The sequence below is a fragment of the Mesoplodon bidens genome (genome assembly GCF_964165515.1).
Source record: "Mesoplodon bidens genome assembly, chromosome: 2".
Taxonomy (NCBI): Eukaryota; Metazoa; Chordata; class Mammalia; order Artiodactyla; family Ziphiidae; genus Mesoplodon; species Mesoplodon bidens.
In genome coordinates this window covers 142,265,358-142,292,260 of record NC_138177.1, presented here as the reverse complement: position 1 = coordinate 142,292,260, position 26,903 = coordinate 142,265,358, and the positions used below count along the sequence as shown (strand labels likewise).

The following is a 26,903-nucleotide window of genomic DNA, read 5'->3' as shown; positions in this document are numbered from 1 at the left end:
ACGTGCTGCATCCATACAATGGAATATTATTTGGCCATAAAAAGGAATTAATTACTGATAACGTGCTTCAACGTGGATAAACCTTAAAAGCATTATACTAAGTGAATGAAGCCAGTCACAAAAGACCATATACTGTATGATTCCATTTATGTGAAATGTCCAGAATAAGCAAATCCATCAAGACAGAAAGTAGGTTAGTGGTTGCCAGGGGCTAGCAGGAGGGGAGAATGGTGGGGGTGGGGGGTGACTGCTAATGTGTATGGTTTTCTTTTGGGGGTGATGAGAATGTTCTAACATTAGATAGTGGTGTTGGTTGCACAACTTTGAATATACTAAAATACCACTGAATTATATACTTTATTTATTTATTTTAAAGTTTTTATTTATTTATTTATTTTGGCTGCACTGGGTCTTAGTTGCAACACACAGGATCTTTGTTGTGGCATGTTTAGTTGTGGCATGTGGGCTTCTTAGTTGCAGCATGCATGTGGGATCTAGTTCCCTGACCAGGGATCGAACCCGGGCCCCCTGCACTGGGAGCATGGAGTTTTATCCACTGGACCACCAGGGAAGTCCCTGAATTATATACTTTAAAAGGATAAATTTTTTGATATATAAATATCTCAATGAATTTGTTATAAAACAAACAAAACCCAACAAAAAGAAAGAACTTAGGCCAGACTCTCTGCATACATAGAAACAGAGGTTAGTATCTGATAATAATTATTTGAGTATTTCAGGTACTTAGCACAGTGCCTGAACATAGTAAACACTAAAGTCTTTGTTAAAAGAAGAAATACTATGATACCAAAAGGAGGAATCTTGGATATAAATTATTGCAGGGATGTAAGGCTGAAAAAAAAAGGTGGTAAATAAAAACTCTATTAGAAATTAAAAGAAAATTGAAAAGGTAGCCAATTCCAGAATAAATATGTAAAGATGAATATATTTTCTATATATTTGCAATTACCTAGTCATGAAATATAATGAAAAATGTATTATTAACAAGAGTAATGTAAAATATAAAAAAACTAAGAATAAACTTGGCAAGAAATGTACAAAAGCCTATATGGGGGAAAATGACAAAATATTGCCAAGGGACATCAAGGGAAACTTGAAGATACACCATCTTCATGGATGGGAGGACTTAATATTGTAAAGATATTACTTTTCCTCCAAACAGATCCATATATTGTATGTAGCCCCATTTATTTATTTGTTTGTTTGTTTGTTTGTTTATTTTGGCTGTGTTGGGTCTTTGTTGCTGCGCTCAGGCTTTCTCTAGTTATGGGCGAGTGGGTGCTACTCTTTGTTGCTGTGCATGGGCTTCTCATTGCTGTGGCTTCTCTTGTTGTGGAGTATGGGCTCTAGGCGCATGGGCTTCAGTAGTTGCAGCACGCGGGCTCAGTAGTTGTGGCACATGGGCTCTAGGGCGTGCAAGCTTCAGTAGTTGTGGCGTGCCAGCTCAGTAGTTGTGGCTCGCGGGCTCTAGAGCACAGGCTCAGTAGTTGTGGTGCACGGGCTTAGTTGCTCCGTGGCATGTGGGATCTTCCCGGACCAGGGATTGAACCCATGTCCCCTGCATTGGCAGGTGGATTCTAAACCACTGCGCCACCAGGGAAGTTCTATAGCCCCATTTTTGGGGGAAAACCTAACTAAATGATTATAATGTACATCTAGAGGAAAAAATGTCCAAAACAAATCCAAGAATAGTCAAGAATCTTTCTAAGAGAGGAATTATGGTATTTACTGTACCAAAGAGTAAAGTACATTTATAAAGCTATATTACTGGCACAGGAATAGCAGACAGATCATAGAGTAAAATAATGGGAAAAATGCCAGCGTTTATTGAGCAGTTACTCTGTGCTTTGTGAGTATTTAAATACCATACAACTCTATGAGGGTAGCTATATTATTATCTCCATTTCACAGATAAGAAAACTGAGATTCAGAGAGATTTAGTAAATTGCTCAGGGTTATATAAGTAATGGCAGAGCAGGAATTCAAATCTATGCTGATTGCAAATTCATTGTTATTAATTAGTAAAATTTAATTCTTGGAGATTAACCTTAAGTAAATGAGGTTATGTAAAAATACTTAGATATAAGAACATTATGTACAGCATTGTTATAAGAGCCAGAAGTTAGGACTAACCTTAAACATCAAGCAGCAGAGTGTTGGTTAAATAAAGTATAGTACACGTCTACAATTAAAGACTATGTATGGTCATTTAAAATTATATGAAAGAATACTAATGACACAGTAATAAGGATAACTATATTAAACCGAAAAGTGGATTACAAAACAGTATATATACTCATTAAAAATATATATATAGGGGCTTCCCTGGTGGCACAGTGGTTGAGAGTCCGCCTGCCGATGCAGGGGACACGGGTTCGTGCCCCGGTCCGGGAAGATCCCAGATGCCGCGGAGCAGCTGGGCCCATGAGCCATGGCCTCTGAGCCTGCACGTCCGGAGCCTGTGCTCCACAACAGGAGAGGCCACAACAGTGAGAGGCCCGCGTACCGCCAAAAAAAAAAAAAAAATATATATATATATATATATATATATATATATATATATATATGCAGAGAAAAAAGATAGAGGAGATTTATATCAAAATGTTATTTTCTCTGAGTGGTGAAATTATGAATGATTTGTTTTCTTTTTGCTTCTCAATATTTTCTATTTTTTCCGCAGTACAATATGTTTTTTTCTCTAAAGAAAAATAATTGCAATAAAATTATTGTGTGTGTTTTTTTTTTAAGGTGTGTGAGTTATTCACCCTGCCAGCCGGGTTAGCGGGTCCTCTGTGCTCCTGTAGGCCCCTGTGTTCCCCTTTTTCCGTAGTGATCATAGTGTATTATCATTTACCCTTCTAACTCCGTAGCATCTGGAATAAAGTCTGGTGCCAATCATTGTTTCGGTCAATCAGTATTTCAGTAAGGAAGGATGAAACAGAGTGGGAATGAAGGGGAGAGGGAGGGAGAAAGGAAACCAACGGAGATGTGGATCTGAGGTTATTTTTCTGGCTTCATTCCTCAAGATCCAAAAGTAGGTGGTGGTTGGTATATTACTTGTATAATTCTTTATACTAATCCAGGAAATGAGTTGAACCACTTATCTTTAAATTCTGATTGTGAAACACCAAAAATATATGTGAAGGAATTTACGTACAAAGAAAAAGAGGAGTTAGGCTTCCTACATTGAGAGAGGCCAGAGTGAATCTTTCAGAAATTATTGAGACAAATGAAGGTTATTTCAGTAGAAAATGCTGCTGTGCCACCCACTCTCCCATTCTCCCTGTCCTTCCACCAGTTGTATCCAGAAAGCTATTTTCAACAAAAGATTTGGTAGATGACGGAGTTGTTGCCTGGTTGCCTTTCAGACTTCTCTGGGTAAAAGATCCTAAGGGAGCTTGGGGACTGTCTGCTGGCCCAGCTGCTCACGTCATGTATCTATTTAAAAATTTTGGGAAAAGCCAGAGGAATGAACTTCATATAACTCTGTGTTATTTTTCTTTCCAGGAAGGGGAGCAGTTTGTGAAGAAAATCGGTGGTATTTTTGCCTTCAAGGTGAAGGATGGCCCTGGAGGTAAAGAAGCCACCTGGGTGGTGGACGTGAAGAATGGCAAAGGTTCAGTTCTCCGTAACTCAGGTCAGTGCAGTGATGACTTCATTTATAGGAGCACTGACAAGTTCACAAAGAAAAGTGGGGGCCTGCTTTGGTGTTCTCCAAAAGGGCAGGCTTTAGAGTTATAGGACCTTGTTAAAGAACTGGGGAATCCTTGGGAACAGGAATAGGTCGCAGCTGCTTCCTCCCAAAGACTGGGAGGCTCCATCACTGTCACCATCCATAGGCTTTGGAATTAAACAGACTTGGATTTGGAGTCCTGGTCCTGCCACTCACAGATTCTGGCCTTGAACAAATTATTTCACTTCTCTGAGCTTTGTTTTTTTCATTTGTAAATGGGAATAATAAATGGTACCTATTTCATAGAGTCACATGAGGATTAAGAGCATTATCTCCTAATTAGCCTGTGAAGCATATGGTTCAGTGTATGGTTATGTGTCCTCAGAAGACCTGTCTGTACTCACTACCTCCACTTCTCTCACCCAGTCTTTCTCTCACCCATTCCAGTCAGCTTTGGTCCTCATTATTATCCCCAAACTGTTCTTGTCAAGGTCAAGTAACCGTCATGTTGGTAAATTTAGTGGTTAATTCCCAGCCCTCATAATTATATTATTTTTCCAGGCTTTCTTCTTACCTACTGGCTGTTCCTTCTTGGCCTCTCTCCCTGTTTATTTCTGCATCTCTAAAAGTCTAAACGTTGGAGTGCTCTAAGGCTCAGTTCTATCTACATTTAGTCCATGGGACTCTCATCTAGTTTCATACTTTTAAAACCGTCTCTACACTGATGACTCCCAGGTATCTTCAGTGTGAACTCAGATACTGAACTCCAAGGTGTATATCCAGCTGCATAATTGACAAGTTTACTTGGATCCTTAGTAGGTATCTCAAAGCTAACATGTATGAAACTGAACTGCTGATCTTCATCCCACTCCCCTTTAATTATGTTCTCCTCGAACCGTCTTCTGCATCTTTGCTAAATTGCTCCTCTGTCTTACCAGTTTCTCAGTCTAAAACCCTTGAAGTCATGCTTGGCTCTTTTTTTTTTTTTTAATTGAAGTATAGTTGATTTACAATGGTGTGCCAATCTCTGCTGTACAGCAAAGTGACTCAGTTATACACATATACACATGCTTTTTTTAATATTCTTTTCCATTATGGTTTATCCCAGGAGACTGGATATAGTTCCCTGTGCTATACAGTAGGAGCTGTTGTTTATCCATTCTACATGTAATAGTTTACATCTACCTCGGCTCTTCTTTTTCTCACACTCTACAGTGTAATCCGCCAGCAAATTCCATCCTATACTACTAACACCTTGGTCCTCCATCATTTTTTGCCTGGTCTCCCTGTTTCTAACCTTCCACCCTGTTTCCCCACACACCAGCCCGAGTGATCATTTTATAACTCAAGTCAGATGTGACCCTTCTTGGCTCAAAACCATCCAGTGACTTTCAGCTCACAGGGTAAAAACCAGGGTTCTTACAATCACACCACATGATCTGGCCCTAGTCTTCTCTCTCTTATTATACTCTCCCTCACTTTGCTCCAGTCACACTGGCCTCCTTGCTATTGCTTGAACGTGGGCGTTCGCAGTTCAGGGGCTTTCTACTGCCTGGAATCGTCATCCCTCACATATCCTCATGGGTTGTTCTCCCATTTCCTTTGGGGTTTTGCCCAAATGTCACCTTCTCAGTGAGCCTTTCCCCAACCACACTTCTAAATCACACCCCCATTACCATTCCCTATTGTCCTTTTCTGCCTTATTTTTCTTTATAGCACTTACCGCCATCTGATATACCATATCTTATTTCTTTGCTTATTGTCCATCCCCCCCACTTGAGTTGTAAGCTGCATGAAGGCAGAGCTTTTTGCCTCTTAGGTTCACTGCTGCATTCACAGTGCCTAGAATAGTACCTGATACATGGTAGGCCTTCAGTAAAATAAATAAATAAAAAATGAACAGCAGAATGAATGAATGATGCTCAGTAAGTGGTAGCTATATTGTATGTTATGTTTCTCTTGGAGAGAGCCTGGTGCGATTAAGAGATGGGATGGATAGGAACTAGCTTTTTAGAGGGCTATACTATGAACTTTGAAAACGATTTTATATATAATCAATCCCTTAAATCTTTTTGAGTAGGAAAGTGAAAGAGCTGTGTTTTAGAGGATGAAGCTGGTGTATTCGACCTGATGAATTAGAAATGAAGAAATCAGAAGCAGAGAGAGCAACTAGGAGGATGGATGGCACCATCATCTAAGTAAGCAAAAAGGATAGCTGAGTGTTGGGAGTGAGAAAAAAGGATGTTGTTACATGGTAGTTGCTAGGGGTGTTTGGGGTGAAGTTGATGGTACTTGGAAGCTGTGAAGGAGAAGGAGATCTATCAAAGATGGTAGAGTTCATTATTGCTACATTACTGAGGAAGGTCCTGGAGGAGAGAATGACATCAGGAGCACAGGTGGAAGGAGGGTTAGCCTTAGCAAGGAGGGATGGATACTTCTTCCTCTAAGAGGGGGTAGATAAATATTCAGGGGCATTTTGAGGTACAGAGGGGTTTGTCAGAGACCCTGGAATAGAGTTTAGAGCTTGGAGAAAGGAGAAGATGTTAAGAGCAGTGTTATATGTACTGTTGAATAAGGAATCAACTAGAGATTAATGAAGGAAAAGCTGAGTGGTAGTAAGGGCATCTGGTGTGGGCAGCATTTTTTTTTTCTCAAAATGAGTGGGCAGAAAAATAACTATGTTTACATTCTGTGAGCTGCCATCTAACATGATGTACGAAGAAAAACTAAATGCTTCATCTAGATTCTAGCTTTTAGAAATAAAAAGAACTTTGGGGAAATAATGCCAATTTTTTAAAATGACTGAATGTTAATGGTTACTTCAGGATTATATATTGACATGTCTAGACAGATGTCAAGGTGATTTTTTTAAGTTTTTATTTTTCTTTAATTTTTATTTTTATTGGAGTATAATTGCTTTACAATGTTGTGTTAGTTTCTGCTGTACAATGAAGTGAATCACCTATATATATAAATATATCCCCTCCCTCTTGGACCTCCCACCTACCTAGGTCATCACAGGACATCAGGCTGAGCTCCCTGTGCTATACAGCAGGTTCCCACTAGCTATCCCTTTTATACATGGTAGTGTATTTATGTCAAACCTAATCTGCCAATTCATCCCACCCTCCCTTTACCCCCCTGTGTCCACATGTTTGTTCTCAATATGTCTGCGTTTCTATTCCTGTCCTGCAAATACGTTCATCTGTACCATTTTTCTGGATTCCACATATATGTGTTAATATATGATATTTGTTTTTCTCTTTCTGACTTCACCCTGTATGACTGACTCTAGGTCCATCCACATCTCTACAAATGACCCAGTTTTGTTCCTTTTTATGGTTGAGTTATATTCCATTATATATACGTACAACATCTTTATCCATTTATCTGTTGATGGACATTTAGGTTGCTTCCATGTCCTGGCTATTGTAAATAGTGCTGCAATGAACATTGGGGTACATGTGACCTTTTTTTTTTTTTTTTTTTTTGCGGTATGCGGGCCTCTCACTGTTGTGGCCTCTCCCGTTGCGGAGCACAGGCTCCGGACGCGCAGGTGCAGTGGCCATGGCTCATGGACCCAGCCGCTCCGCGGCATGTGGGATCTTCCCGGACCGGGGCATGAACCCATGTCCCCTGAAACGGCAGGCGGACTCTCAACCACTGCGCCACCAGGGAAGCCCATGACTTTTGTTTTTAATGTAACTTTTTTTTTTAAACTTATTTTATTTTTTTGGCAGTGTTGGGTCTTCATTGCTGCACGTGGGCCTTTTCTCTAGTTGTGGCGAGCGGTGGCTACTCTTCGTTGCGGTGCATGGGCGTCTCTTTGTGGTGGCTTCTCGTTGTGGAGCACGGGCTCTAGGCACGTGGGCTTCAGTATTTGTGGCATACGGGCTCAGTAGTTGTGGCTCACGGGCTCTAGAGCTCAGGCTCAGTAATTGTGGTGCACGGGCTTAGTTGCTCCGCAGCATGTGGGATCTTCCTGGACTAGGGCTCGAACCTGTTACCCCTGCATTGGCAGGTGGATTCTTAACCACTGCACCACTGGGGAAGCCCACATGTGACTTTTTGAATTATGGTTTTCTAAGGGTATATGCGCAGTGGTGGGATTGATGGGTCATATGGTAGTTCTATTTTTAGTTTTTTAAGGAACCTCCATACTGTTCTCCACAGTGGCTGTATCAATTTACATTCCCACCAACAGTGCAAGAGGGTTCCCTTTTCTCCACACCCTCTCCAGCATTTATTGTTTGTAGATTTTTTGATGATGGCTATTGTGACTGGTGTGAGGTGATATCTCATTGTAGTTTTGATTTGAATTTCTCTAATAATTAGTGGTGTTGAGTATCTTTTCCTGTGCCTCTTGGTCATCTGTATGTCTTCTTTGGAAAAATGTATGTTTAGGTCTTCTGCCCATTTTTTGATTGGCTTGTTTGTTTTCTTGATATTGAGCTGCATGAGTTGTTTGTATATTTTGGAGTTTAATCCTTTGTCCGTTGCATCATTTGCAAATATTTTCTCCCATTCTGAGGGCTGTCTTTTCGTCTTATGTTTTCCTTTGATGCACAAAAGCTTTTAAGTTTAATTTAGGTTCCATTTGCTTATTTTTGTCTTCATTTTTGTTATTCTAGGAGGTGGGTCAAAAAAGATCTTCCTGTGATTTATGTCAAAGAGTGTTTTTACTGTGTTTTCATCTAAGAGTTTTGTAGTGTTCGGTCTTACATTTAGGTCTTTAATCCATTTTGAGTTTATTTTTGGGTATGGTGTTAGGGAGTGTTCTAATTTCATTCTTTTACATGTAGCTGTCCAGTTTTCCCAGCACCACTTATTGAAGAGGCTGTCTTTTCTCCATTGTATATTCTTGCCTCCTTTGTCATATATTAGGTAACCATAGGTGCATGGGTTTATCTCTGGGCTTTCTATCCAGTACCATTGATCTATATTTCTGTTTTTTGTGCCAGTACCATATTGTCTTGATTACTGTAGCTTTGTAGTATAGTCTGAAGTTGGGGAGCCTGATTCCTACAGCTCTGTTTTTCTTTCTCAAGATTGCTTTGGCTATTTGGGGTCTTTTGTGTTTCCATACAAATTGTAAAATTTCTTGTTCTGTGAAAAATGCCATTGGTAATTTGATAGGGATTGCACTGCATCTGTAGATTGCTTTGGGGAGTATAGCCATTTTCACAATATTGACTCTTCTAATCCAAGAACATGGTATATTTCTCCATCTGTTTGTGTCATCTTTGATTTCTATCATCAGTGTTTTATAGTTTTCTGAGTACAGGTTTTTTGTCTCTTAGGTAGATTTATTCCTAGGTATTTTATTCTTTTTGTTGCGATGGTAAATGGTATTGTTTCCTTAATTTCTCTTTCTGCTCTTCTGTTGTTAGTGTATAGGAATGCAAGAGATTTCTGTGCATTACTTTTGTATCCTGCAACTTTACCACATTCATTGATTAGTACTAGTAGTTTTCTGGTGGCATCTTTAGAATTTTCTATGTGTAGTATCATGTCATCTGCAAACAGTGACAATTTTACTTCTTCTTTTCCAATTTGTATTCCTTTTATTTCTTTCTTTTCTCTGATTGCTATGGTAGGACTTCCAATACTATGTTGAATAAGAGTGGTGAGAGTGGACATCCTTGTCGTGTTTCTGATAGAGGAAATGCTTTCAGTTTTTCACCATTGAGAATGATGTTTCTGTGGGTTTGTCATATATGGCCTTTATTACATTGAGGTGGTTCCCCTCCATGCCCACTTTCTGGAGAGTTTTTATCATAAATCGGTGTTGAATTTTGTCAAAAGCTTTTTCTGCATCTATTGAGATGATCATATGGTTTTTATTCTTCAATTTGTTAATGTGGTGTATCACATTGATTGATTTGTGTATACTGAAGAATCCTTGCATCCTTGGGATAAATCCCACCTGATCATGGTGTATGATCCTTTTAATGTGCTGTTGAATTCTGTTTCCTAGTATTTGTTGAGGATTTTTGCATCTATATTCATCAGTGATCTTGGTCTTTAATTTTCCTGTGTTTTCATCTAAGAGTTTTGTAGTGTTCGGTCTTACATTTAGGTCTTTAATCCATTTTGAGTTTATTTTGGGGTATGGTGTTAGGGAGTGTTCTAATTTCATTCTTTTACATGTAGCTGTCCAGTTTTCCCAGCACCACTTATTGAAGAGGCTGTCTTTTCTCCATTGTATATTCTTGCCTCCTTTGTCATATATTAGGTAACCATAGGTGCATAGGTTTATCTCTGGGCTTTCTATCCAGTACCATTGATCTATATTTCTGTTTTTTGTGCCAGTACCATATTGTCTTGATTACTGTAGCTTTGTAGTATAGTCTGAAGTTGGGGAGCCTGATTCCTACAGCTCTGTTTTTCTTTCTCAAGGGGACGAACCCGTGTCCCCTGAATCAGCAGGTGGACTCTCAACCACTGTGCCACCAGGGAAGCCCTAATTTTCTTTTTTTGTAGTATCTTTGTCTGGTTTTGGTTTCAGGGTGATGGTGGCCTCATAGAATGAGTTTGGGAGCATTCCTTCCTCTGCAGCTTTTTGGAAGAGTTTGGGAAAGATAGGTGTTAGCTCTTCTCTAAATGTTTGATAGAATTCACCTCTGAAGCCATCTGGTCCTGGACTTTTGTTTGTTGGAATGTCTTTAGTTATAATTTCAATTTCATTACTTGTGATTGGTCTGTTTATATTTTCTAATTCCTTCTGGTTCAGTCTTGGAGAGTTTTATCTTTCCAAGAATTTGTCCATTTCTTCCAGGTTGTCCATTTTAATGGCATACAGTCGTCATTGCAGTAGTCTCTTATGATCCTTTGTATTTCTGTGGTGTCAGTTGTAATTTCTCCTCTTTCATTTCTAATTTTATTGATTTGAGTCCGCTCCCTTTTTTACTTGATGAGTTTGGCTAAAGTTTTATCAAATTTATTTTTATATTCTCAAAGAACCAACTTTTAGTTTTATTGATCTTTGCTATTGTTTGCTTTGTTTCTATTTCATTTATTTCTGCTTTGATCCTTAGGATTTCTTTCCTTCTACTAACTTTGGGTTTTCTTTGTTCTTCTTTCTCTAGTTGTTTTAAGTGTGGGGTTAGATTGTTTGTTTGAGATTTTTCTTGTTTCTGGAGGTGAGAATGAATTGCTATAAACTTCCCTCTTAGAACTGCTTTAGCTGCATCCCATAGGTTTTGGGTTGTCATGTTTTCATTGTCATTTGTTTCTATGTATTTTTTAATTTCCTCTTTGATTTATTCAGTGATCTCTTGGTTATTTAGCAGTGCAGTGTTTAACCTCCATGTGTTTGTGTTTTTTACAGGTTTTTTTTTCCTGTAATTGATTTCTAATATCATAGTGTTGTGGTCAGAAAAGATGTTTGATATGATTTCAATTTTCTTAAATTTTCCAAGGCTTGATTTGTGACCCAAGTTGTGATCTATCCTGGAGAATGTTCCGTGTGCACTTGAGAAGAAAGTGTATTCTGCCACTTTCGGGTGGAATGTCCTATAAATAGCAATTAAATCTATCTGGTCTGTTGCATCATTTAAAGCCTGTGTTTCCTTATTTATTTTCATTTTGGATGATCTGTCCATTGTTGTAATTGGGGTGCTAAAGTCCCCCACTATTATTGTGTTACTCTTGATTTCCCCTTTTATGGCTGTTAACATTTGCCTTATGTATAGATGTGCTCCTATGTTGGGTGCATAAACATTTATAGTTGTTATACTTTCTTCTTGGATTGATCCCTTGATCATTATGTAGGGTCGTTCCTTATCTCTTTAACAGTCTTTATTTTAAAGTCTATTTTATCTGATATGAGTATTGCTCCTCCAGCTTTCTTTTGATTTCGATTTGCATGGAATATCTTTTTCCATCCCCTCACTTTCAGTCTGTATGTGTCCCTAGGTCTGAAGTGGTTTCTTGTAGACAGCATATATACGGGTCTTGTTTTGTATCCATTCAGCGAGCCTTGTGTCTTTTGGTTGGAGCATTTAATCCATTTACATTTAAGGTAAGTATCGATATGTATGTTCCTATTACCATTTTCTTAATTGTTTTGGGTTTGTTTTTGTAGATCTTTTTCTTCTCTTGTGTTTCCCACCTAGAGAAGTTCCTTTAGCATTTGTTCTAAAGCTGGTTTGCTGGTGCTGAATTGTCTTAGCTTTTGCTTGTCTATAAAGATTTTGATTTCTCCATCAAATCTGAATGAGATCCTTGCTGGGTAGAGTAATCTTGGTTGTAGGTTTTTCCCTTTCATCACTTTAAATATATCCTGCCACTCCCTTCTGGCCTGCAGAGTTTCTGCTGAAAAATCAACTGATACCCTTATGGGGATTCCCTTGTATGTTATTTTTTGCTTTTCTGTTGCTGGTTTTAAGTTTTTTTTGTTTTTTGAATTTAATTTTTGTTAGTTTGATTAATATGTTTCTTGGTGTGTTTCTCCTAGGATTTATCCTGTATGGGACTTTCTGTGCTTCCTGGACTTGGGTGGCTGTTTCCTTTCCCATGTTAGGGAAGTTTTCAACTATAATCTCTTCAAATGGTTTCTCAGACCCTTTCTCTTTCTGTTCTTCTCCTGGGACCCCTATAATTCGAATGTTGGTGCATTTAATGTTGTCCCAGAGGTCTCTGAGACTGTCCTCAATTCTTTTCATTCTTTTTTCTTTATTCTTCTCCTCGGCAGTTATTTCCACCATTTTGTCTTCCAGCTCACTTCTTTATTCTTCTGCCTCAGTTTTTCTGCTATTGATTCCTTCTAGTGTATTTTTCATTTCAGTTATTGTGTTGTTCATCACTGTTTGTTTGTTCTTTAGTTCTTCTAGGTCTTTGTTAACATTTCTTGTATTTTCTGGATCCGTGCCTCCATCCTATTTCTGAGATTTTGGATCATCTTTTTTTTAATTAATTAGTGTATTTATTTTTGGCTGCATCGCGTCTTCACTGCTATGCACAGGCTTTCTCTAATTACAGTGAGCGGGGGCTGTTCTTTGTTGTGGCGCGCAGACTTCTCATTGTGGTGGCTTCTCTTGTTGTGGAGCACCCGCTCTAGGCACGTGAGCTTCAGTAGTTGTGGCACATGGGCTCAGTAGCTGTGGGTCATGGGCTCCAGAGCGCAGGCTCATTTGTTGTGGCACATGGGCTTAGTTGCTCCACAGCATATGAACCTGTGTCCCCTGCATTGGCAGGCGGATTCCTAGCCACTGCACCACCAGGGAAGCCCCTGGATCATCTTTCCTATCATTACTCTGAATTCTTTTTTCAGGTAGTTTGCCTATTTCCTCTTCAGTTATTTGATCTTGTAGGTTTTTACCTTACTCTTTCATCTGTAACATTTTTTTGTCATGTCATTTTTTTGATCAGTGGGGCTGTGTTCCTATCTTACTGGTTGTTTGACCTGAGGCGTCCAGTGCTGGAGTTTTTGCAGTTGGATAGAGCTGGCTCTTGGTGCCGAGATGAGGACCTCCGGGAGATCTCACTCCTATTAATATTCCCTGAGGTCTGAGGTTCTCTGTTAGTCCAGTGGTTTGGACTCAGCGCTCCCACCACAGGAGCTCAGGGCTGACCTCTGGCCTGGGAACCAAGATCCCTTAAGGTGCACGGCGCAGCAAAAGAAAAAAAAAAAGGAGCAGTACAATAACAAAGAATAAAAAATAAAATAAAATTAGAAAAAAATTTAAAAGTTAGAAAAAATAAATATATAAGTGAAACAACAACAACAAGGTAAAACACAACCACAACCCACCCACCCCCCCAAAAAAAGAAAAAAGGGCCAGAAAAGGCCTTGGCTGTGGGGGGCAGAGCTTAGGTCTGGGTGAGGCCTATGCTCAGGATCCCCGAGGCAGGAAAAGGTAGCATGGCTGGAGGGGGCCTCGGACAACGGAGTTCAGAGATAAGGCCCTGGGTGGGAGTGCAGGGGCGGGGTTTAGTCCCAGTGCAGCAGAGGGGGCCTTGGAGGGCAGAGGATCTGGCCTGGGACCTCAGTAGGCTCCCAGGGGCCCGAGTGAGTGGGGGAAACGCTGGCCTAGTTCCCTTCCCATCCTCCCGGTCCCTGCTGATCCCCTCTCTGTGAGTGGGCCCCTCCCGAGCGTGGAAACCCCACCCTTCCCCAGCCGCCCCTCAGTGCACCGGTCCCGTCTGGCCTCTACTCCCCACCCACGCCCTCAGGACCCGGGCGGCCAGAGGGGGTCTGGGAGGGCAGAGGATCATGCCCGGGACCTCAGTAGACTGCGCAGGGCCCAAGTGGGTGGGGGAAGCGCTGGCTGCCTTCCCTTCCGATCCTCTGGCCTCTCAAGGGTCTCTCCCCATCCCCGTTGCTCCCCTCACTGTGGATGGGCTCCTTCAGGTGTGAGAACCCCTCCCCTCCCCCAGCCGTCTCTCAGGGGTGCTGGTCCCATCCCACCTCCACTTCTCCTCCCCGCCACGTCCCACCTGGTCATTCGGGGTTCCTCCCGTCCCCTTAGGTGTCCGTGGTTCCCCACCAGTGCCTGGTAGGTGCCCTAGTTGTGAGGAGACGCGAACTCCACGTCCTCCTACTCCTCCATCTTGACTCTGCCCCCAGGGAGATTTTTGAAGAAAAATTTTCCCGTTTTGTTGTTATTGTTTGTTTGTTTTGAAAGATTATATGCTTATGGAAGCATATGGCAAATTTTCAGAAAAACCTTGCTCTCTGCATGTGGACTCTGGCAGCGAGCTCTCCCCACATTAGGTGCCCCATTCCATACCTGTAGGGATTTTACCCTGAATTTCTGCTGAAACTGATATTTGCTGGCAGCCAGGAGTGGCGTTGAAATATGGACTTACCAGTAAAAGCTACCGTGGGAAATTGCCAGCTCCTTTTACATCAGCCAACAAATGACCATTTGTTAGAGATCAGCTACGTTAAAGCATTAATAACCTGTCCTAGTTTGAACTGGCATCTTAAAGAGAATTGCTAGATCTTTTGACACGTCCATACTATTGAGAGGTTTACTTTCTGTTAACAAAGTAAGATTTACTTAAATGTATTTCATTTGCTTATATTCTAAGGGTTTGGTAATGATACAGATGGTTATATCAAGGACTTTTAGGCTTTGTGCATTTTTCCATAATCTTTTCTTGCTGCCTGGTGTTTCTCCATGAATTCGGCCCCTCCCTCTTCTCCTTTGAAATGACTCACATATCTCCAGGAAGCCAACTTTAATTAATTTAACATGATATATTATTCTTTCATTCGTATATTCTTCCCTCTCAGCACCTGTTTGAGTTCTCAACCCTGCCCCTTAATGGGGAACATGATACAGAAAGCCTCAGAGTCTCTCATCCCCAAGGTACAGGGGAAAGAGCATAGCCTTTGGAGATACCGAAACCTGGGTTCAGGCCTTGGCTCTGTCACTTACTAGGTATAAACCTTCCCTGAGTCCAGTTGTCTCATCTAGAAAATGGTGAGAATAATGACTATCCATGGAGCTGTTGTGGGGATTAAATGAGATCTAAGGTATGTAAAGCCCCTAGCATGGTAAGTGCTCAGTAAATCATTGCTTCCTCCCCAACCCATATATTAAACATGAATTTTGCGTAAACACATTGGAATTGTCTGTGACTCCTCAAAAGGACTAGGGGAGCTGAGAAAGCATCTGGGATACATCAGATTCAGGTGAATTGGTGAAGGCTCAATTAAAACTGAGCTGTTGGGGCTTCCCTGGTGGCGCAGTGGTTGAGAGTCCGCCTGCCGATGCAGGGGACATGGGTTCGTGCCCCAGTCCGGGAAGATCCCACATGCCACGGAACGGCTAGGCCCGTGAGCCATGGCCGCTGAGCCTGCGCATCCCGAGCCTGTGCTCCGCAATGGGAGAGGCCATAACAGGTTATGAGGCCATAACTGCAAAAAAAAAAAAAAAAAAAAAAAACTGAGCTGTTGAATGTTTGTATTCTTCCTATAACAGGGGAAAGCCATAGAGCTTAGGAGTTGGGAGTGTGGGCTTTGGCAGCAGGAATCTGCTTTCATACCTAGCTCAGCCACTTAGTAGCTGTGTGACCTTGGGCAAGTTGTTTGACCTCTCTGACCCTCATAGGGTTATTGTATGAGTCCAGGTATGTGAAGTAATCGGCATAGTGAGAGCTCAGTAAATGCTGATATAGTAACAGCAGCAGCAGCATTTATTTCCTAAAGTCACCTTTTTATTGACTATGAGTCCTTTTTTTGGCATATTAGGATCTAATCCAACTATGAATCAAGTCCAGTTATCTCAATTTGCTAGCTTCTTTTCTCCCTGCTCTTTGATGTTATATATCTACAAGAGAACTGGATTTTCTAGGTTGTAAATACCTTAATTTTTAAGACTTCAGACCTTTTTTCAAGTAATAAGAGAAAATTTTGTTACAGGCAAAGATGGAGTGGCTATTGAATCACAGTCTTTTTATGGGCTATCCCTGCATTCTAAGACATATAATAAAAACTTTAATTGTCAATCTTGTTTTCGTTACTTAATAATATAGGCATGCTGTACTTTTCATAGTTTACCCCCATCTTAGGCCATTTGGGCTGCTATATCGAACATACCACAGTCTGGGTAGCTTATAAACAACAGAAATTTACTTCTCACAGCTCTGGTGGCTGGAAGTCCGAGATAAAGGCATCAGTATGGTCCCGTTTGGTGAGGGCCCTCTTCCTGGTTCATAGCCAGTGCCTTCTTGCTGTGGGCTTATATCATGGAAGGAGCTAGGAGTCTCTCTGGAGCCTCTTTATAAGGCATTAATCCCATTCATAAGGGCTCTACCCTCATGACCTTCCAAAGGCCCTCCCTACCAATACCATCACATCAGGCATTAGGATTTCAAAATACAAGTTTTGCGGGGGATGCAAACATTCAGACCATAGCAACACCTATCTTTTTTTATTAAGGCACAGATTATCTAACTTTGGGGCCATAATTTGACATTATTACTATTAGTGGTAGTAGTACTATTAGAATACTATTGTTATATTGATTGCCTGAAACACTGACTACTGAAAATTTTGATTTCTTGGTGAATTTTTCCTTTTGCACTTGTCCAAGGTAGACATTGCTGATTTAGCAATAAGATATTAGAGTCTTTGTGGTACAGCCTTTTTTGCATTATACTTTGGTTATACTACTAAAATTAATATTTTAAACCTATTTGCAGGGCAGGAATAGAGACGCAGACGAAGAGAACGGACATGCAGACACCGGGGAGATGGGGAGGGTGGGAGATTAGGATTGACATATATATACTACCATGTGTAAAATAGTTAACTAGCTCGGTGCTTTGTGATGACCTAGATGGGTGGGATGGGGGGTGTGGGAGAGAGGTCTAAGAGGGAGGGGATATATGCATACATATGGCTGATTCACTTTGTTGTACAGCAGAAACTAACACAACATTATAAAGCAACTATACTCCAATAAAAAAATTAATATTTTTAAAACTTTGTTTTTATATAGTAATACATACTTAAGTGCAAAAAAATTGGGAAAGATAGAGAAACAAAATGAAAACATTACTCTCCTATAATCCTACCATCTATATCAGGGGTTGACAAATTATGACCTGTGGGCCAAATTCATCCCGCCACCTGTTTTTTTTGGTTTTGTTTTGTGTAAAAGTTTTCTGAAGTCTAGCCTGTAAGAAAGGGCATGAATCTGTAGTGTACAGCCTGATAAATGTTAACAAATGAATACTTCTCCCAGATCAAGATGCATAATGTTGCCAGCACTGTAGAAACCTCCCTGACACCACCTCCCATCACTATCCACTCCCAAAAGGAGCCACTATTCCAAATTCTGTCACCATAGGTTGATATTATTTATTTTGGAAATTCATATAGATGGAACCATACAATATTTACTCTTTTAGATGTGGCTTCTTTCACTCAGCATTGTAAGATTTATTATATTGTTGCATGTAGCAGTAGTTCATTTTTACTATGTGAATACACCAGAATTTATTTATTCAGTTCATGGTTGCTGTATCTTTGCAGTTTTCCATTTTGTGGCCTTATGAATAAAGGTGTTATGAACATTCTCATACGTGTCTTTTAGTGGACACATGTACTTATTTCCATTTGGCCTATAACCAGGGTAGAAATACTAAGTCATGAGCTACCATATAGCCAGTTTTTTTATATGGATATACTATTTTACAGTCTCTTCCATATTATATGAGTGTTTCATTTGCTCCACATTTTTGACAGTACTTGGTAATGTCAGTTTTTTATTTTTTTTAAGTCAGGTCCATTGAGGTATAATTTACATACAGTAAAATCTACCTTTTTTAGATGTACAATTCTGTGAATTTAGACAAATGCATACAGTTGTATAGCCACTACCAAAAATCAAGATACAGAATATTTCCAAAAAATGTCAGGGCTTCCCTGGTGGCTCAGTGGTTGAGGGTCTGCCTGCTAGTGCAGGGGATGCGGGTTCGCGCCCTGGTCTAGGAGGATCCCACATGCCGCAGAGCAACTAGGCCTGTGAGCCACAACTACTGAGCCTGCGCGTCTGGAGCCTGTGCTCCGCAACAAGAGAGGCCGTGATAGTGAGAGGCCCGTGCACCACGATGAAGAGTGGCCCCCGCTTGCCACAACTAGAGGAAGCCCTTGCACAGAAACAAAGACCCAACACAGCCAAAAATAAATAGATAGATAGATTAAAGTACCCTTAATTAAAAAAAAAAATGTCCTCATGTCCTTTTGTAGTCAAACCCCTTCTGTCACCCTCACGCCCTGGCAACCCCTGATCTGATTTCTGTCCCTGTGGTTTCACTTTTTCCAGAATGTCATAAACTGCAAATGGAATCATACAGTATGCAGCTTTTTGAGCCTGCTTCTTTCATGTATTATCAGTAGTTTGTTCCTTTTTGTTGCTGAGTAGTTTATCCATTCACCAGCTGGAGTATATTTGGTTTTTTTCAGCTTTTGGCAATTTGAATAAAGCCACTATGAGCATCCACATACAGGTTTTTGTGTGGATTTATGTTTTCATTTCTCTTCGGTAAACACCTAAGAATGGGATTGGTAGGTCATATGGCATGTGTATGTTTAGCTTTCTAAGAAATGTCCAGACTGTTGTCTAAAGTGGCTGTACCGTTTTACAGTCCCCTCCAGCATTGTTCTGACCTGTTAGTTGCTCCTCATCCTCACCAGCACTGGGTATTATCTTCTGGGGTTTTTTTTAAGCCATTCATTCCAGTAGGTTTGTTGTAGTATCTCAACTGTACTTTTAATTTGCATTTTCCTGATGACTGATGGAATTGAACACTGTTTCATGTGCTTTTTTTGACCATTTGGAGATCTTTTGTATGTGCCTGTTTATGTTATTTGCCCACTTTTGTACTGAACTATATAACCTTTTCTAATTGAGTGATAGGAGTTTTTTATATTTTCTGGATACAAATTCTCTGTTAGGTCTGTGAGTTGCAAATATCTTATCCCTCTTGGTCTGCTACCTGTTTTGAAAATAGTTTTATTGGGATACAGCTACATTCATTTGTTTATGTATTCTCTATGGCTGCTCTTGTGCTACAGGTGCAGAGTTGAGTAGTTGCAGTAGAGACCTAGTGGCCTGCAAAGCCTAAAATATTTAGTGTCTGATCCTTTACAGAAAAAGTTTAACCCCTGATCTAGATAACTATTCACCTTCTAACAAATTACCACAAACTTAGTGGTTTAAAAAAATGCACACATTTATTTATTACCTCACAGCTTCCATGGGTGAGTTGGCTGAGGACAGCTTAGCTGGGTCCTCTGCATAGGGTGTCACAGGACATGGTCAGGGTGTTGGCCAGGGCTGAGTTCTCATCTAGAGACTTGACTGGGGAAGTGGTTCGTGTCCAAGTTCACTGATGTTGCTGGCAGAATTAATTTCCTTGTAGCTGTGAGAATGATAGCTTTAGTTTTTTACTGGTTATTGGTCAGAGTCTGCCCTCAGCTCCTAAAGGTCAGTACCCTGCCATGTAGCCCTCTCCATGTGCAGTAAGCAGTTCACAGTATAGCAGCTAGCTTATTCAAGGCCAGCAGGAGAGTGAGAGAGAGCCAGCAAGACAGAGTCTTATACGGTGTAACAGAACACAGGAATGACAGCCCATCACCTTTGCCACATTCTGCAGGCTAGAAGCAAGTCACAGGTCCTGCCCACACTCGAGAGTAGGGGATTATACAAAGGCATGAATACCAGAAGGCAGGGATCACAGGGGTCACCTTAGAGTCTGTGTGCCACAGTAGCTATTATTAATATATTGGTCTCCAAGTTTACAAATGTTTTTCCTATACATACATAATTGAATATCTGTTTTTAAGCAAAACTTGGGTCCATTCTTACAGTTTGTTTTGTAACTGGCTTATATAACAGTATCACGAAGAGTATAACATAAATATCTTTCCAGGTCAATAAAATGTAGATCCACATCATCTAATGACTGCATTGTATCCCATTATATGAATATACCATGATTTATTTAATAAATTCCCTCTTGTTAAATATTGAGGTTGCTTGTGATTTATGTCACATTTCACCAGGCTGCCATAGAGTGTATGTGAGTGCCCATTTGCCCACACTAATTCTGGATGTGATTCTGTTGCAGTCAGTGGCTTTTGACTAAAATGTATACATGAAACTGAACACTCCCCTTTTCTCCTTCCTTCTGCATGTCTCTGTTTTAGATAAGAAGGCCGACTGCACAATTACAATGGCTGACTCGGACTTACTGGCTCTGATGACTGGTAAAATGAATCCTCAGTCGGTAAGTATGATGGCGCTTATATCCTTTTCTTAGGTGGGTTTTAGCCCGTTTCACTTCATCACCTACCTCAACCTCATCCCATAAAGTGAAAAGTGGTCAAACCCACAAAACTCAGCGTTCCCCAAATGTTCACTTAACAAATGACAAACAGTTGTGAAGCTAATGATGTGCCAGACAATGCCCTGTGTGCTGGAAATGTCCAGATGTAGAAGAAATAGTTCCCATGCTCAGGGCGTCCACAATTTGGTACAAGACAGGTCTGCAAAAGAGTAAGTGCAGGGCCTCCCTGGTGGTGCACTCGTTAAGAATCTGCCTGCCAATGCAGGGGACACGGGTTTGAGCCCTGGTCCAGGAAGATCCCACATGCTATGGAGCAACTAAGCCCGTGCGCCACAACTACTGAGCCTGCACTCTAGAGCCCATGAGCCACAGCTACTGAGCCCATGCACCACAGCTACTGAAGCCCGCATGCCTAAAGCCCGTGCTCTGCAATAAGAGAAGACACCGCAATGAAAAGCCCACGCACCGCGACGAAGAGTAACCCCTGCTTACCGCAGCTAGAGAAAGCCTGCACACAACAACAAAGACCCAATGCAGCCAAAAATAAATTAATTAAAAAAAAAAAAAACGGGCTTCCCTGGTGGCGCAGTGGTTGAGAGTCTGCCTGGCGATGCAGGGGACTCGGGTTCGTGCCCCGGTCCGGGAGGATCCCACTTGCCGCGGAGCGGCTGGGCCCGTGGGCCATGGCCGCTGGGCCTGCGCGTCTGGAGCGTGTGCTCCACAACGGGAGAGGCCGCAGCGGTGAGAGGCCCGCGTACTGCAAAAAAAAAAAAAAAAAAACTTAAGAGTAAGTGCAGCCAAATATCCAAGGTGCCCCGCCTTACTTGTGGTCAGGGAGGGTGGAGGAAGGAGAAGCCACATCTTCCCGGGCCATCAGAGAAGGCTTCACAGAGGAAACAATGCTTGGCTGAGTCCTGGGAGTGATTAGGAGTTAGCAGTGCACAGATGGAGAGTAGGAGCCATCAGATAGAAGGAGGGACGGTGTGAACAAAGGCATGATCTTGTACATTTCGTGTCTTTGCCCGTGCTCTTTTTCTTTGCCTGAGCTGTCCTTCCTTGACAAACTCCTTGCCTTTCAAAATGAACTTAGATGTTATGTCAAAAGACCTCCTACCACATTGTTGGGGAGCTGTAGTCAGTCCCTCTTCTGGGCCACTTACTGGACTGCTAGCCTGGCACTTGTCTCATTATACTAGTCATAATGTGCCTATCTCTTCCCTATTAGATTGTGTGTATCTCAAGGGAACAAAGCACATCTTGTTCATCTTTGTGTCTCCAGAACTTAGCATGATGCCTTGTGCTTTTGGGTTTTCACAATTAATTTGCATTTGTCTAAGATGTATTTATGCCTTGTATAGATTTTCCAGGCCCTCAGATTGTCAAGGGTCTTCTTATACTCTTTAGTTGTACAGTGTTGAACAGACTTGGTATACATTATCCATAGATAACACAAAGGAAGCTAAAATGCTGCTTTCCACCGTAACCTTATTTTTTTGTTGTTGCGTCAGCCTGATTTGTTTTAGGTCTTGTTCCTGTGGTACCCTCGTAATTTGAAAGATTGGATAAAACAACTAAATCTGACTCCTACTCGTATTCCTTTTAAAAATGCTTTTTCTAAGCAACTAAGCATATTTCAGCTGATGTGTCAACAAGTGAGAGACTTGAATCTGTGATGTTTCAACTGAATACACACCATTGACATTGACATTTCCACCCACTGCGCCCTCTCCAAAAGTCTGGACAGAACAGAGGCCACCAATCTCGGAGCTGGCCGACGTCTTCCTTCCCACCTACCGCTGCTTATTCCACGGTGCACACCATGCACTTCCTTGGCAGTGTGGTCAGGCTTCGCACTCAGCTGCCCTCGTTCTCTCAGTTTATCTGTTTACCACCCATTTTGGGGAGTGAAGTGTCAGCTTACTCTTCCTGAACACCTGTTAGCACCCAAAGGAATTAAAGATAAAAATAGGAGATGTTTCTGTTAATGTGCTAATGGCCTTCCCTTATGCTCAGTAGAAGACTTGACTGGAAACCATTAAATGCAGTGGAAATTATAATTTCAATGTTTGGCTGCAGTTGAAACAAAGCAATGTGATCTCCAGCAGAAAGCACATGAAGAACGCCTTAGGGGCCAGATTTAAATGACTCTTATGTTCGGATTCTCTAAAAAGTGAAGACTCATTTTTCCCTATAATAATTATTAAATGAAAAGTCATTTCCTCTTTTAATTAAGAAAAGGGAAATATGGTGAGTTTCTCTTCTAGGTACTACTGGTCCATATTTTTAAAGGACATATGTTAAATATATTGTGTTCTGAGACACCTGACCTTAAAGTCATCAGACAGAAGGCTGTGTGCCATATAGAAAGAAATATTTAGTTTGTCCAGACAGAGGAGAAAAAAAAAAGGAATTAGTCACCCTCACCAGAAGGTGTAGAGAAAGCAGAGCTCTGCGATTTCCTATGGATGAGGCAGAAGAGCCCCTCACTTCTTAACGAATATACTTGTTAGGAAACTAAGACTACCAGGACTTTTCCTGTAGCTTTTCCTTATTTTAAGAATTGAGTTGAAAGACCGAGATCGTAGCAGGGAAATAATGCTATGTTCCCAATTTTTCTATTTCTTTAAAGTTTTCCTGGGATTTTGTTACATGATAAATTTAGCAAACATCATGTGATCTAATCCCAGGCAGTTGTTAAATGGAACAAACTGTGGCTCTGCACTTGGGATTGGTTTGATTCTTCTTATTGAGCCAAAGATTAACACAGGCACCTCAGTCTCAGCAGTCTGCCTGGCCTCCCTCTGTAGGGAATAAATCTTTATCATGTAGACCAAAAAAGGGAGAAAAATGGTGACATTTCATCTGCATTGTATTGAATCCCAAGAGTTCATAAGTGTGTTATGCATGTGCTTTTTCTCCCTGCTAGCAGACCCACTGAACAAATGTGTAATGTTTTTAAACAAAATCGGTCTAGTATGAATCCACTCTGCCTAATATTTGGAAAATGTACCACCTTTGAGGAAGGCAGGTAAAGGCAGACTCAATTTTTAAGAGAACACATTTGGGAAAGATGTGCCTTTTGACGGCTCTGTGTAAAGCATGACTTTTACAGATTCGTCCTTTTGAAGACTCTGGTTCTGAATCTATTCCTGAAAGCCAAGTTTCATATTTTGAAGAAAGTTTAAGAGACCTGGATAAATAAATCATCTCAGGGCTGGATAGTCTAGAAATATCAGCGGTCTCAAAACAAAAAACACCGAATGATAAATTTTCTTTCTTCTTCCTCACAGGCCTTCTTTCAAGGTAAATTGAAAATCACTGGCAACATGGGGCTGGCTCTGAAGTTACAAAATCTTCAGCTTCAGCCAGGCAAAGCTAAGCTGTGAAGAACTCTCTTTGCCTACCTTTGAAAATCAAGATGAGATATATAGATATATATCCATATATTTCATTGTCAGAAGTTAGATTGAAACTACACATTGGCAAATAGCTTATTTGTTTTTAAATGGGTGTGACCAATCCTGTTTTTCCTAAGCTCTGGGTGAATAGAACCTGATGGTGTACTACTGCTTTGCTGAATTGCATACAACTGTGCATTACAAAGTTAATATGGTAATTATGGTTTGGGGTAAAATTGAGTTTTAGAATAAAATTAGCAATAGCAAAATCCAAAAACTATGTAAACAAAAGCTCTCATTTTGCTTATAAAGTATATTTGAGGATTATTCTGCTGAAGATTCAATTTAAGTTTTCCTTGGGAGAACTAGGGAAGAAACAGAATACCAGTAGCTGGCCAGTAATTAGTGTTGTGCACTTAATGACCTTAATCTGTTTTCCATTGATAATTTTTAAAATTCTGTACTGGGATGTTTTTTTTAAAAAATCTTTACAGTTTTGCATTTCATGCCAGCAAAACAGTATTTTCTTCCCAAATCAAAGAAATATGATCAAAGCTTGGGAGAAAAAATATATAGCTGAACACAGGCCTATTTTTTAAAACAAAAATATTTTTAAGGGAGTTTCCTTCTTGGAAAAAAATCAGTGTATTAGAATCATAAAACACTGTTGTTAAAAATAATTGAACAAATAAAGTTTGCTTTGAGATGCACAGTTTTCAAATTATAATCTCGTATTAATTTAATTTGTAAAACTCTCCTTCCTTGTTATAATTTTCCCTTTTCATATGTTTAGTTTAACAAGCCACATTTAATTTACCTTCCTAGTTTCTTTTTTATTCAATTTAAAGGAATATTGCTTTTTATTCCTTTTTTTAAAGGTAAATTTCATATCAGACTTTGGCATGTGATGTGTTTTCCCTACTTTTACCTTCCTAGTTTTTCTAATGCTAACGTTATTTCTAATAACTCAGTAAGATATGGGGTAAAATAATGTTTTTGGAAGAATGTTTAATAGAAAATTAAAACAGCTCTTCCTCATCTCCTTTGTTTTTATTGTATATGTTCTTTTTGTTCAGGGTTTTCTAAATGATGGAGAGTAAGAGAAACATTGGGGATTTACAGTCTGTGTTATCTAGACTACTATCTACTGGTTACTTTGGCATAATCAATCACTAGCTCTTGATTAGGGAGGTGCTGTGTTGCAGTGGAAGGAGCACTTGACTAGGAGCCAGGAGTCTTGTTTTTCTTAGGCAAATAAGTAACTGTCTGCTAGCTTGTTTGCTAACTGTTTGCTAGCCTGTTTGCTAACCTGTTAAAAGAGAGCATTTAAGATGGTCTTTAAGGTCCCTTCTGTTTTGATAATCCTGTGAGTCTACTCAGAGCCCAGTAGAACTGTTTGGGAGTTATCCAGGTCACACCTTTCTGCTGTGAACACGTTTACTTCACCCAAAGGTGGTCAGAGGTAAAAAGCCAGGTGGTTTCATTTTGCTTGTTTAGATGTTTGGAGCCTCTACTAATCAAATCAGGACTGTGGATCCGATCCCCCTAGGCCATTTAGCTTTGCATGTTCTGTGACCAGCAGAACAGCATTTGAGGATGGGACAAGATGGTAAATTAAGGCAGTATAAGTTGATCTCAAGTCCCATAAAATCAGTTCAGAACACAGACTTCCTAATCATAGAGGCTTTTTACTCTGAGAAGGAAAAAGACTTCAAGAAAAAAGTTCCAACAAAATGTCTGATGTATTTGTAGTTTGGATTTGCTGCATTTTTCTGCCTTCACTTGTCCCAGATAGCAGGAGATGTTTGTTTTAGGCTTTAGGATGAACCTGAAAAAAACAAAAACAAACAAAAAAAGAAAAACAAAAACTTGTTCTTGGGGTAGGGATGTATATAAATACAATTATAAATACATATATAAATGTATATAAATACAATTTATATGTATAATAGAAAAGTACTTAATGATAAAAATATAGTAGCAGTTTAATTTCTAGGGAAGCATCATGGTTTGGAGGAAGGAGGTTAACAGGTCTGGGTTAAAACTGATACTGTTACTGGTTTTGCTACTTGCGCAGGTTGAGCCTCAGTTGCCTGATCTGGAATAATATTGACCTCCTAGGATTATTGAGAATCTAGAGAGGTAACGTATGTAAAGTACCTAAATTAGTGTTAGGTGTACATCATAGTCATTCTTAGTCCCTTACTGGAAATGTGAGTTCCCTTCCTCTCCCACCTTTTGCCTCTGTGATATGTGATAAGATATCTGTAGTGTGTTTGTTTTTTTTTTAAGTCCCACTTTTTGAGTCTTTTCTCATTTGTTCATTCACTGAACAAATATTTCTTAAGTTCCTATCACATATTGGGTACCATACTGAGGGTAATGCTAAGCACTGGAGACAGCAGTGAGCTCCTCAGTCAAATCAAAGAGATGAATAATTATTACAGACTGATGTGCCGTGCAGGAGATGGTCAGAGTGCTGTCATGGAGAGTCATAGTGACTTTGACTCACTATGATACAGTGGTTAAGGGAGACATCTCTGAGGAGGTAATATATAAGCTGAGATCTATAGGTTGAGGAATGAACCATGCAAAGAACCATGCAGGAAAGGGGGAAAGACACCTGGCTTGTTCTAGAAATTGCAAGAGGGCCAGTGTGAGTGGAATATAATGACCCAGAAGGACAGGCCCAAGATGAGGCTGGATAGATACACAGGAGCCGGTTATACTGGAATCTGTTCATTACGGTAAGGCATTTGTATTTCATTCTTAGTGCATTTGGGAGCTGTTGAAGGTGTAGCTTTACCTGTGTTTCTTTCTCACTCATGCTGCATATCCACTTCACCTTCATATCCTAAGTCTAGAACCCAGGCTAATGGAGCGCTTCTGTCTGGAGCACTGCTCCCATTTCATTGTCCAAAGAAAGTCACGTGCCTCACCTAACTTCACAATCTTACCATGTATCAGAAGAAGAGAATGGAGTTGGATTATTTCTGAAGGAA

At 40.4% G+C, this 26,903-nt stretch overlaps 1 protein-coding gene across 2 annotated transcripts in view; it reads left to right on the top strand.

Annotated features, from left to right (window-relative positions):
* The window catches only part of SCP2 (sterol carrier protein 2), a 163,420-nt gene extending 138,481 nt beyond the window's left edge, over positions 1 to 24,939 (top strand). Inside the window, exons 14-16 of one of the 2 annotated variants that reach the window (XM_081223104.1) lie at positions 3,529 to 3,658; positions 20,364 to 20,443; positions 23,794 to 24,939. In XM_081223104.1, the coding sequence (XP_081079230.1) occupies positions 3,529 to 3,658; positions 20,364 to 20,443; positions 23,794 to 23,889 (306 nt within the window). In that variant the 3' untranslated portion in view covers positions 23,890 to 24,939. Of the gene's footprint in view, positions 1 to 3,528; positions 3,659 to 20,363; positions 20,444 to 20,768; positions 21,065 to 23,793 lie in introns of those variants that run through there. The other variant, XM_081223105.1, reaches the window with a different exon arrangement.
* Positions 24,940 to 26,903: the final 1,964 nt, after the last annotated feature.